The 12983-nt window shown below is 48.2% G+C and overlaps 1 protein-coding gene across 5 annotated transcripts in view; it reads right to left on the bottom strand.

Moving 5' to 3' along the window:
- CNTLN (centlein) overlaps positions 1–12983 on the bottom strand; it is a 557312-nt gene that overhangs the window by 418234 nt on the left and 126095 nt on the right. For all 5 annotated transcript variants that reach the window (XM_033920529.1, XM_033920556.1, XM_033920539.1 and 2 more), the window contains one exon: positions 9985–10147. In XM_033920529.1, the coding sequence (XP_033776420.1) occupies positions 9985–10147 (163 nt within the window). The remainder of the gene's footprint in view (positions 1–9984; positions 10148–12983) is intronic.

Here is a 12983-nt window from a genome sequence, read left to right as displayed (position 1 = left end):
GCATCCAAAATGCGACGGACAGGCTGAGACAGATTCCCTGGAGAGGTCAGCCCTAGAGAAACCAAGCTGTCAGGTGGAGGGAAGACAGATTGGGATGTAGTAGAGACTGATGCTGCTGTGTAAGTAGAGTAGGAAACACAGGAAGAGGAATGGGCTCCCTGGAACTGAGCTGAAGCAGGAGGGAGAACCAGTGCTGTCGGGGCCACCGAGGAGCGATGAGAATCATGGTGGCCCTGTCTTTGCGGAGTTTGAACAAGGTCCGCAACATGAGAGGCAGTGGAGGAAAGGCATAGAGGAACCGATCCGTCCAGTCGAGGAGGAATGCATCCGGGGCCAGACGATGCGGAGAGAAGAGTCTGGAACAGAACTGGGGCAGCTGATGGTTGTGAGGAGCTGCAAACAGGTCCACCTGCGGAGTGCCCCAGCGAGTAAAGATGGAGTGGAGTGTGGGAGGGTCCAGAGTCCACTCGTGAGGTTGAAGGATGCGGCTGAGATGGTCGGCCAGGAAGTTCTGTTCGCCCTGGACATAGACAGCCTTGAGGAAGAGATTGCGGGCTGTGGCCCAGGTCCAGATGCGGAGGGCTTCCTGATAAAGGAGGCGAGATCCGGTGCCGCCTTGTTTGTTTATGTAGTACATGGCGACTTGGTTGTCTGTGCACAGGAGAAGAACCTGAGGGCCGAGAAGGTGCTGGAAGGCCTTGAGAGCATAAAACATGGCTCTGAGCTCCAGGAAATTGATGTGATGTTGACGCTCCTGAGGTGTCCAGAGTCCCTGGGTGCGAAGATCTCCTATGTGAGCTCCCCAAGCATAGGGGGAGGCATCTGTGGTTATGATCATGGAGTGAGGGGGTAGATGAAAAAGAAGACCCCTGGAAAGATTTGAGGAGTTCAACCACCATTGAAGAGATTGCTGAAGAGACGATGTCACAGAGATGGGATGAGAAAGAGGATCCGTGGTCTGTGACCATTGGTTGGCAAGGGTCCATTGAGGTGTCCTGAGGTGGAGTCGCGCCAGAGGAATCACATGGACTGTCGAGGCCATGTGGCCCAGAAGGACCATCATCTGTCGAGCAGGAATGAATTGATGAAGGAGCACCTGCCGACAGAGGTGGAGCAGGGTCCGGTGCCGGTCGGAGGGAAGGAACGCCCTCATCAGATTGGTGTCGAGAACTGCTCCGATGAACTGAAGGCGCTGTGTGGGAAGCAGATGCGACTTGGGGTAATTGATCTCGAACCCCAAGAGATGGAGGAAAGAGATGGTTTGATGAGTGGCTTGCAGCACAAGTGGAGATGTAGTTGCTTTCACTAACCAATCGTCCAAGTAGGGGAACACCTGTAGGTTGTGAGACCTGAGAAAGGCCGCTACCACAATAAGGCACTTGGTGAACACCCTGGGCGATGATGCGAGACCAAAGGGCAGCACCTTGTACTGATAGTGGTGATTCTGTATCTGGAATCGGAGGTAGCGACGTGAAGCCTGATGGATTGGAATGTGTGTGTAGGCCTCCTTGAGGTCTAGGGAACATAGCCAGTCGTGTTGAGATAGAAGAGGGTAAAGCGTGGCAAGGGAGAGCATTCTGAACTTTTCCTTGACCAAACACTTGTTGAGGTTCCTGAGGTCGAGGATGGGACGAAGGTCTCCTGTTTTCTTGGGTACCAGGAAGTAGCGGGAGTAAAATCCCTGACCTCTTTGGTCTGGTGGAACTTCTTTGATGGCATTGAGGAGGAGGAGGGATTGGACCTCCCTGAGGAGGAGTGGAGTTTGGGAGGAGTGAGAAGCAGACTCTACGGGAGGATTGTCCAATGGAAGAGTCTGGAACCTTAGTGAGTATCCGTGACGGATGATGTTGAGTACCCACAGGTCTGATGTGATGACCTCCCAGCGTTGGAGAAAGATGGTGAGGCGGACTCCGATAGGTTGAGGGAGAGGCATTGAAGGATGGAGACTGGCTATGCCCTGGAGAACGGAGTCAAAAGGGCTGAGGAGGTTTAGATTGAGTCAGAGGCTTGATTGGCTGGTGAGATTGAGGGCGAGCCTGAGCGTGCTGTTGCTGGCGAGGACGGCGAGATTGCTGCTGAGGAGGATTAAGCGGTCTGGCAGAGAATCTGCGTTGATAAGAGGACTGAGGCCTGTAAGGTCGTGCAGGTGGAGTCTTCTTTTTAGGCTTAATCAGCGTGTCCCATCTGGTCTCATGAGCCGAAAGTTTTTGTGTTGTGGAATCTAGAGACTCTCCAAAAAGTTCATCACCAAGGCAGGGCGCGTTGGCGAGGCGGTCTTGGTGGTTTATATCAAGGTCAGACACCCTCAGCCAGGCCAGGCGTCGCATGGCCACAGCCAATGCGGAGGCTCGGGAAGTGAGTTCGAAGGAATCATAAATCGAGCGCACCATGAATTTTCTGAGCTGAAGGAGGCTGGAAATCTGTTGTTGGAAAAGCGGGACCTTACGCTCAGGAACGTATTTTTGCAGGGCGGAAAGTTGTTGGACCAGGTGCTTCATATAAAAGGAGAAGTGGAAGGTGTAGTTGTTTGCCCTGTTGGCCAGCATGGCATTTTGATACAGGCGCTTTCCAAATTTGTCCATTGTCTTTCCCTCTCTGCCAGGAGGGGTGGAGGCATAAACACTGGAGCCCTGGGATTTTTTCAAAGTGGACTCTACTAGGAGGCTCTCATGGGGCAATTGAGGTTTATCAAAGCCCGGAATAGGGATGACTCGGTATAAACTGTCCAGTTTTCTGGGGGCACCCGGAACAGTAAGGGGGTTTTCTAAATTTTTATAAAACGTTTCCCGTAGGATATCATGTACGGGGAGTTTAAGAAATTCCTTGGGAGGTTGGTCGAAGTCCAAGGCCTCTAAAAAAGCCTGGGACTTTTTAGAGTCGGACTCTAGTGGGATTGACAGAGCCGCTGATATCTCCCGAAGGAATTTCGTGAAGGAGGATTGCTCAGGCTTGGAAGTGGTTTCAGCCATAGAGGGTTCCTCATCTGTAGAAGAGGCATCCTCCTCGGTACCGAGTGGGGATTGCTCCCATAAGTCTGGGTCCCTGATGGCAGGCTCAGTATGGCGGGTTTTAGAAAGGGACTTGCCAGAGCGCATGGATACGGTGCCGGGAGATGAAGACCGGTGTCGATCCCTGTCCCGGGAGGAATGGTGCCGATCACGGTCCCGGGAAGACCGGAGTCGATCCCGGGCCCGGGAGGGGTCCTCCGCAGAGCAAGTCTGAAGCTCAGGCTGGGCAGATAAGACCGGCATGGAGGTGTTCATCGGTACCGAGGGGGTGGACACCGGTGGGATGGTGCGAGGCTCGGGCCGGTCTGGTACCGGAAGGAGCGGTGCCAGCAGGGTCGGAAGGAGGTGTTGGAGTTGCTGCTGTAGCTGCTGCTGCAGTTTGTCCTGGAGGATGGCCGAGATGCGGTCCTCCAATGGGGGCACCGGTACCGTTTTAGTTTTCTTTGGTACCACAGGTGCTGCTCGACGCTCCGGCGATGAGGAGGCCGATGACGAGGCACTCACCGAGATCGGAGCAGAGCGTTTACGGGATCGGCGGGACGCCGGAAGGACCGGTGTCGCCGCTGTGGCTGGAGGGCGCTCCAGGGAAGTGGGAGGCTTCTTAACCGGCTTACCTGGCGCTATCGACCCCGAAGAAGGGTCAGGCGGTGTCGATGTGGTCGGTGCCGATTTAGGCGGTGCCGTCGACGCCGGGGCCGGATCCATGGCAGAACCGGTGCCGAAAAGGATATTCTGCTGGATTTGCCGGTTTTTAAGTGTGCGTTTCTTGAGAGTAGCACAGCGGGTGCAGGTGTCAGCCCGATGCTCTGGACCCAAACACTGGAGGCACCAATTGTGTGGGTCAGTTAGAGAGATCGGGCGTGCACACCGCTGGCACTTCTTGAAGCCCGGTTGGGGGGGCATGAAGGGAAGCACGGCCTCCGCGAAATCAAACCCGGAGGCTTGTATGATTACAACAGGCCCCGCCGGGGCCGGTTGAAAAAACAAAGAAAAAACACGAAGTTTTTTTTTTTTTTTTTAAACAGAAAAAGAATAAATTCGAAAGGAAAAATTAGAAAAAAGGGTCAAAAAAGCGCGAGCGGGAAGGCAAAAAGAGAGTTTTCAACAGCCGTTGAAAGCACATGCGTCTTCTTCGCTCCGCGGAAACGAAGAAACTGGGGACCACGCACTCCTCCGTCGGGCGGGAAGGCACTCGCGCATGCGCGGTGCGGCCAACTAGAACTTTCTAGTAAAAATGTCCGTACCGGGGCTCCGTCGGTGACGTCACCCATATGTTAAGAATATGCTGCCTGCTTGTCCTGGGATAAATTTATATACCATCTGTCAAGATAATCTAAGTCAGGGGTGTCCAATGTCGGTCCTCGAGGGCCGCAGTCCAGTCGGATTTTCAGGATTTCCCCAATGAATATACATGAGGTCTATTTGCATGCACTGCTTTCATTGTATGCTAATAAATCTCATGCATATTCATTGGGGAAATCCTGAAAACCCGACTGGATTGCGGCCCTCGAGGACCGACATTGGACACCCCTGATCTAAGTGGTTTACAATCAGGTACTCAAGCATTTTCCCTTTCTGTCCCGGTAGGCTCACAATCTATCTAACATACCTGGTGCAACAGAGGATTGAGTGACTTTTCCAGGGATTTGAACCCACAACTGCAGGGTGCTGAGGCTGTAGCTCCAACCACTAGGAATCACAGCCGCAGATAGGCCTGCTAAGCACCATCCTAACTGCTAAATTTCAATGTAACAATATTACTATGCTACAACTGCTCAGAAAAATGCATTGGGCCATTTTTTTTTTAGATTGTCTCTGCAATCCCTCTGCTAATCAAGACCCTTTTAGAATTTGACATACATTTTACCTGATTTAACCACTACCCATTATTGGACCCATTATGTTAAGTTTTTGGAGAGTTATTTTGCCCCAGATAAATTAGGAATGATAAAGTACCATGCACAAAATCCCTGGTTCTATTGCAGTGGACTGGAGAAGGAACATGACTTCATCTTGGAGAAACTCAAAGTAAGACTGCAGCTGTTAGGTCCAGTCAAGCAGTCTTCTAGACATACAGAGAGAAATCTTAGGACAAAACACAGAAGTCTGCTCAGTACTGGCTTTGCTTTCCAAATATTGGAGTTGCCATCTAAGCACTGCTAAGTTTATTTGGTTCTATTCTCTTTTCATGAAAGTTTCTTTTATGTTTATCCCAAAAAATTTTGAATTCCATTGCTGTTTTCATTTCTACCACCTCCTGCAAGAGGGCATTTCAGGTGCCTACCACTCTCTCCATTAAAAAGTATTTCCTGGCTTTATTCCTGATTTGTCTCCCTCCCCTCCACAACCTAAATTCATGTCCTCTATTTGGAAACAGGTGAATCAACGCTTTTTTGTCTGTCACTCTTTGTTGGTACACTGATTGGGTGGAAACCTTAATGCTTTTTGATTTCAGGGTTCCTGGCAACTTCATTATTAATGATTTTGTCATTCACATAAGATACCACTTAAGTCAAACCCTTCTCCAGTTCCCATTGTGGCCTCTGATATGTTGGATATGTCCTGGACCAAGATGATGTCCAACATGTCACCTTGATATCTAGGCACACCTATAAGAATACATCATTTGTATGGTAGGAGAATGATCATCCTCGCATCGACACTTACTGTACATCAAGGAAGTCAATGCCTGGGAGGAAGCAATGGTATGCTTAGAAAGGGAAGTGTATTTGTGCTTCTTAGCTTTCTTACTTGCTATGTCCTTTGAGACTTGAGGCATCAATGAAGGTGACATAGAGTCTTGCCTCTTTATGAAGCCAGACATACAACGCTCTGGACGGAGTATTGTTGCTGGAGTGTCAGGTTCTGAGACCCCATCCATGCTGTATGTCGATGCCTACACGGGACTGAAAAGTTTGTCAAACTGAAGTTTCCAGGCTTTAAGTAGCCTCTTCTGTATATGAAGCCAGAGGGCACAGTCAATATCCCAATGTTCAGGACACAGACATTGGATGCACCAATTATGAAGGTCAGAGTCTGAGATGGTCTGAATACACTGAGATCATTTTTTAAAGTCACTAAGTACTGCTTTTGACATCAAAGGGAAAATGGTCAATGCTAAATCAAAGGGCTCAATGGCACAGGGCACTCAAGTTACGTTAAGGGAAAGCGACCAGTGAGAGAGGAGGTGGGGCCGTTGGACGATGGGGACAGGAAGGGAGTGATTAAGGAGGATAAAGAGGTAGCTGAGAGGTTGAACACGTTCTTCTCGTCGGTTTTCACGAGCGAAGACACAACTAATATACCGGACTCAGAGGAGCTCATGAGTGGGGAACAGGCTGAAAAATTAGAGCACATAGAGGTAAGTAAGGAGGATGTCCTCAAACAGATAGACAGATTAAAATGTGGCAAATCACCGGGCCCGGACGGGATCCACCCAAGGGTTCTGAAGGAACTAAGACAGGAAATAGCGGGCACAATCCAACATGTTTGCAACCTATCCTTGAAAACTGGTGAGGTACCAGAGGACTGGAAAGTGGCAAATGTCACACCTATCTTCAAGAAGGGATCGAGGGGTGACCCCGGGAACTACAGGCCAGTGAGCCTGACTTCAATTATAGGGAAGATGGTGGAAGCTATGATCAAGGACGGCATTTGCGAGCACATCGAGAGGAATGGCCTACTGAGAACAAGCCAGCACGGATTCTGCAAGGGAAGATCATGCCTAACGAACCTTCTGTACTTCTTTGAGGGAATAGGCAGTCGGGTGGACAATGGGGAGCCCATAGACATCATTTACCTCGATTTTCAAAAGGCTTTCGACAAGGTGCCACATGAAAGGCTACTTAAGAAGCTGTGGAGCCACGGGGTGGGAGGGGATGTGCACAGATGGATCAAGCACTGGTTGTCAGGTAGACTGCAGAGGGTCGGAGTAAAGGGTCAATATTCTGACTGGCGGGGGGTCACGAGCGGTGTGCCACAGGGATCGGTGCTGGGGCCGTTACTCTTTAATATATTCATCAATGACCTGGAAAGGGAGGTAAAGTGTGAGGTTATAAAATTCGCAGACGATACCAAACTGTGCGGCAGAGTTAGGACCAGGGAGGAGTGTGAGGACCTGCAAAGGGACCTGGACAAGCTGGAAGACTGGGCAAACAAATGGCAAATGCGCTTCAACGTGGACAAATGCAAGGTCATGCATATAGGGAAAAAGAACCCGTTGTTCAGCTACAAATTGGGGGGGGTATTGTTGGGAGACAGCAGACTCGAGAGAGACTTGGGTGTGCTGGTGGACGCATCACTGAAGCCATCTGCACAGTGCGCGGCAGCCTCGAAAAAAGCCAACAGGATGCTGGGCATCATAAAGAAGGGCATAACAACCAGAACACAGGAAGTCATCATGCCACTGTATCGAGCGATGGTGCACCCACATCTGGAATACTGCGTTCAGTATTGGTCGCCGCACCTCAAGAAGGACATGGCGGTACTTGAAAGAGTCCAAAGGAGAGCAACGAGAATGGTAAGAGGGCTGGAACACTGCCCATACCCCGAGAGGCTGGATAGGCTGGGGCTCTTCTCTCTGGAGAAAAGGAGGCTCAGGGGAGATATGATAGAAACCTTCAAGATCATGAGGGGCATAGAGAGGGTGGATAGGGACAGATTCTTCAGACTGAAGGGGACAGCTAATACGAGGGGGCATTCTGAGAAACTGAAGGGAGATAGGTTCAAAACAAACGCAAGGAAGTTTTTTTTTCACCCAGAGGGTCGTGGACACTTGGAATGCATTACCGGAGGAAGTGATCAGGCAGAGTACGGTCCAGGGATTCAAACAGGGATTGGACGGATTCCTGAGGGATAAAGGGATCGTGGGATACTGAGAGAGGTGCTGGGATGTAACACCAGGTAATGAGTAAAAACCAACCAGGTCGTGCATGTGAAAGACCGGAGGGCTAGGGCTTCGATAGGAAGGCAGGACTTAAATGGGAAGCCAAGGTGGCAAGGGAGCCCCTTCTGATGATTCTGACAGGTCGTGACCTGTTTGGGCCGCCGCGGGAGCGGACTGCTGGGCAGGATGGACCTGTGGTCTGACCCGGCGGAGGCACTGCTTATGTTCTTATGTTCTTAAGTGAAAAGAAATTCAAAAACGATAGATGCTCCCAGGCATTAAAAAAAGGTTTGAGGTCGCCCGAAGGCTAAAAGCCAAAAAGTTGTAAAAATGAAACCAATAATAATAATCCACAACAACCAGCAAGTTCAGAGCAGTTTACAACAAGAATAGACCAATATAACATTGGGAATATACAATTTCAAAAAGCATTAAAATGTTTAACAACACTTTCTATACTGTAAACCGCTTTGAACCTCACGGTATAGCGGTATACAAGAAATAAAATTATTATTATTATACAAACATTTATTAAACAGATATGTTTATACCTGATGCCTAAAAGATAAATAAAATTCAACACAGAAATAATGATCCAATATTGCCCTCCAAAACCACATAGCTTGAAATGCCAGCAACTGCTCTATATATAGCCAATATGGTTGACCACAAATAGATGGATATGCAAAATGATTAATACTACCAATGTTGGTAGAAATATATGAACACAATAAAAACAAAGTATTATGACAAAAACTGTGAAAAATAAGGATGACAAGGCACAAAAACACTGAAAACTTTGACAAGCTGAAGAGAAAATTGAAGATACAAGCTGACGTCAGAGGTATGGCATGGGCACTGCCTTAAAAAATTTAAAGAACAGCTGTGTACGTACTGGAATTTTACCTCCCTAGCATTCCCTGATGTAATATTTATCCAGTCAGTACTGTAGTAATTGAAATCACACATTATTATACCGTTGTCCAATTTGACAGCTTTCCTAATTTCTGTAAAACATTTCTTCAACTGTCTGTTCATTCTGTACCAGTGGAAGGTAGTAACAGCCCTACCAATACACTCCTTCCCTTCACACATGGAATTTCTATCCATAAGGATTTGACACTGTGTTTAATGTACAATGTTTATTTTATTTGACTGAATCCCCTCTTTAACATATAGCACAACCACCCCTCCAATTTGAACCGCTCAATATAATTTGTACTCTGATAATGCCCACTGATTGTCCTCCTTCCACCAGCTGTCTGAGATGCCTTTTATATATACCTCTTCATTTAACGCTATATACTCTAATCTCCCATCTTATTTTTTAGGCTTCTGGCATTTGTATACAGACACTTCAAATTGTGTTTTTTTTTTCCCTGGATCTACAGGCTGCTTAGAAGTTAATGGGGATAATCTGAATCCTTTATTCTGCTCTTCCTTCATTTTCTCTCACTCCAAGGCTGTTCATCAACAGCTGTAACAGCACCATTGCCTGCTCCCCAAATGCAGGCAATGGTGCTTGGAACATGTTGAGTTTTCAGTGAAGCACTGTGTTTTAAATTACACTGGAGTTTCTGATTCTACATTGATTGGGTTGTTTATGTGGACTTTTAAATTGTTTCTTGTACTGATGATATGAGTTGTGCTGTGATTTGTATTTGTTACTATAATTTTATGTGAATGTTTTCATTGTTCACTACCTAGAAGGCAAGATAGTGAATAAATAAACTGAATAAATAAATGTGTATGTGCTTTAGCACCTACTGGTCGATTTGCCTCTATGCAGTTGAGCCTGTATAGGTTATGTGCGACGCCCAAATAGAAGATTAGATTAGATTAGATTACACATGTTTCTCTTTATGCTGAGGCTGGATTTGCCTCTCATGATTATCCATAAATTTAAATAATACAACTTTGAAAATCAGTTTTTGTGTTTTGCAGAAAAATACTTTAGCACCTAAGCAGTGAAGTTATACTGTACTAGATAAGAGAATGTTATCAATATGAAACGTTCCTTAAATATGCTAAAATATGTGCAAATATAAAAACCTTCCAAAAGGATTTAGGGAGATTACAAGAGAGTCATACTTTTTGATAAGATATTGTTTCTGCTGTGTGAGCATCTTCCTGATTTCTCAGTACTTTTTGGGTATCCACACTGAGAGTCTGAAGCTGCTGGATAAGTTCTACCTGCTGTTCAGCATGTTCATTGCTTTGTTTGTAAAGGTTTTGTAGCTCCTGCAACTCTTTCCTGTTAAAAGACAATAATACAGAGGATAGTATAAAAATGAACAATAATTGAAATAAAAGGTGTAGTTAACAACCTATGATCAAAATTGGAAGTGGTTAGAGCTGCTGCCTCAGCATCCTGAGGTTGCGGATTCAATCCCAGCCTGCTCCTTGTGACTGGGCAAATCACGTAATCCACCATTGCCCCTGGTAGATTGTGAGCCTGCCGAGATTGTTAAAATATTTAAGAGTACCTGATATCTATTCAATGTATTATAAACCGCTGAGGGTGATTCTCTTCATGAAAATGTGGCTAATGAATCCAAATAAATAAATACATAAAATGCCATGAACTGCTTCCATAACACAACTGTTAGCTTTCCATAGCCTTCCATAATTTTATTTTTACTTGGATTTAGTTCATGCCTTTTCTTGGTAGCTAAAAGCAAGCTACAACTGAGTACAGCTGGTGTTTCCCCATCTTCAGAGGGCTTAAATCTAAGAGGCCTATTTACCATGGTGGTTTTTTAAGATGCTCTATTCCAGAAAACTGGCATTTAAATGTCCATATTGCATGGACAAACAAATCCCTATTATATAAAGCCAGGATATGAATATCTAACACTGCAGTACGTCAAGGAAAGCTTGTTTTTCTTTTCCAGATTATGAACAAACAAGAAGATGAATATGAGTGAGCTGCAGAAGATAGTATAGAGGCCTGGTATAGTATAGATGCTCTGTAGGGCCTGGGGGGTGGTGGGGAAGGTGATATCTTCAAGGGTATGGGTGAGGGTGAGGGTAAGGAACTGGGTAAGGCACTTAGAGATGGCAGACTGGGCGAGTCCTATGTTGGCTGCTAGGACTGACTGGAAGCTCCAGGTACCTAGGAAGGTGAGGGAAGTGATGACCTTGATGTAGACAGGTAAGGGGTTATTCCTGCATGTGGGTGCCTGCAGGAGGGGTTTCAGATGCTGGCAGAGATCCTGTATAGCTGCCCAGTCAAAGCAGTATTTATCTATACATTGCTGGTCTGTGAGCTCTAGGAAGCAGGAGCGAGCCCTGAAGACTCTCCTGCAATGGTGTCTCCAGTGGGCTCCTTCATGATCTCTCTCTCTTATTGCAGCAGAACCTCAGCCACCACTAACGCATTAATTCTAGCCATGATTTGCCTTCAGAGGTGCAATCCACTACCTCTCACCACCTACCAAATGTTCTGCTTCCCTCCCTAGACAGGCAATAGCTATCCCAACCATACCCAACATCAACAGTCCACAGTCAGTCAGCCTACCCTCTCAGATAAACACAGGTAGGAAACTCAGCACTTACTATATTTTTCGCTCCTAAGACACAATTTTTCCACCCCCAAAAAGGGGGTGGAAATAAGGGTGCTTCTTATGGAGCGAATACCCTCCATCGTTACCTTTTTTAAATTCTGAGGCCCTCCCTCGCTGGACGTGGCAATCTGCCTGGTTCCCGAGCACTGACAGCTGACGTGGTTGCCTCCAAGTCCTCTTCCCTTGCAGAAGAGTGGTGCACAAGGCTGACAGCCTGGTCCCGTGCCGCTTCCCGCGAGAGTTCTTAATAGGAGAGTTCTCATGGGAAGCAGCGTGGGACCAGGCCGGCAGCCTTGTGCACCGCTCTGCCGCAAAGGAAGAGGACTTGGAAGCAGCCGCATCAGCTGTCAGTGCTCGGGAAACCAGGCAGGCAGCCGCAGCCAGCGAGGGAGGGCGTCAGAATTTTAAAAAGGTAATGGGGGAGGGAGGCCAGGAGCTGCCTTGCCTAATTAAAAATAGGTACAAGGGAGAGGCGGGGGTCTGCCTGCCTGCTGACCAAATTAAAAATAAGGAGGGCGAGGTTGGGCTTGCCTGCCTGCGGGGGGGCTACCTGGGAGGGGGATAAGCCTGCCTGCCTGCCTGGGGGGCTAGGCCTGGGAGGGGGGAAGCCTCCCTGCCTGGGGGGTAGGCCGGGGGGGGGGGGGAGGGTTCCTGCCTGCCTGCCTGAGGGGCTGCCTGGGATGGGGGAGGCCTACCTGCTTGGGGAGGCTACCTGGGAGGGGGGGGAGGCCTGCCTGGGGGTAGGCCTGGGAGGGGGAGGGCTCCTGTCTATCTTCCTGCCTGGGGGGGGCTGCCTAGGAAGGGGGAGGCCTGCCTGCCTGGGAGGGGGGAGGGGGGAGGAATACCTGCCCTGTCCCTACCTGCCTGCTTGCCCTGTGCCCTGACCCTACCTGCCTGCCAGCCACTAGGCCTGCCTGCCATGTCCCGGCCTACCACTAGACCACCAGAGAGGGGACAGGGTGCAGAACTTGGCAAGGAGTGTGGGGTTTGGTGCAGAGCCTGGCAGGGAGAATTTGGTTCAGAATGTGTTTTTTTCTTGTTTTCCTCCTCTAAATCTAGGGTGCGTCTTATGGTCAAGTGTGTCTTATGGAGCGAAAAATGCAGTTCTCTGCAGCTCATGGCACACAATACAGAGACAACACAGCTGCAGAGAGCAAGGTGAATGAGCAAGATGAAATGGAAGGGAGGTAAAGAGGTGGAGATGCAGGTATCAGGTAGGAGGGATGGGGCAAGGGCAGTGGCAGGGGTTCGTAAGATGTGGGGAGAGAAACGGATGATCGAAAGAAGTAGGGCAGATTACGTACAGATAGAGGCAAGGACAAGCACACAAACACTAGCAATGTATCACCCAGTAACTGTGCAGATTCAGACACATGCTCAGCTTTAGCTCATAAGCATCACAAGATCGCTAGTGGGTCAAAACACAATTTGGCTATCAGCTCATGCGCTTTTTAAAGAGGTCTAAGTGTTGGCATGTCTCAGCATGCACAAGACAAAAAGCTATGAGTTCCGTTATCCCGACCA

This window comes from Geotrypetes seraphini, chromosome 1 (assembly GCF_902459505.1).
Source record: "Geotrypetes seraphini chromosome 1, aGeoSer1.1, whole genome shotgun sequence".
Taxonomy (NCBI): Eukaryota; Metazoa; Chordata; class Amphibia; order Gymnophiona; family Dermophiidae; genus Geotrypetes; species Geotrypetes seraphini.
Note: the sequence above shows the minus strand (reverse complement) of the source record. Positions and strands in the feature narration are given on the sequence as shown.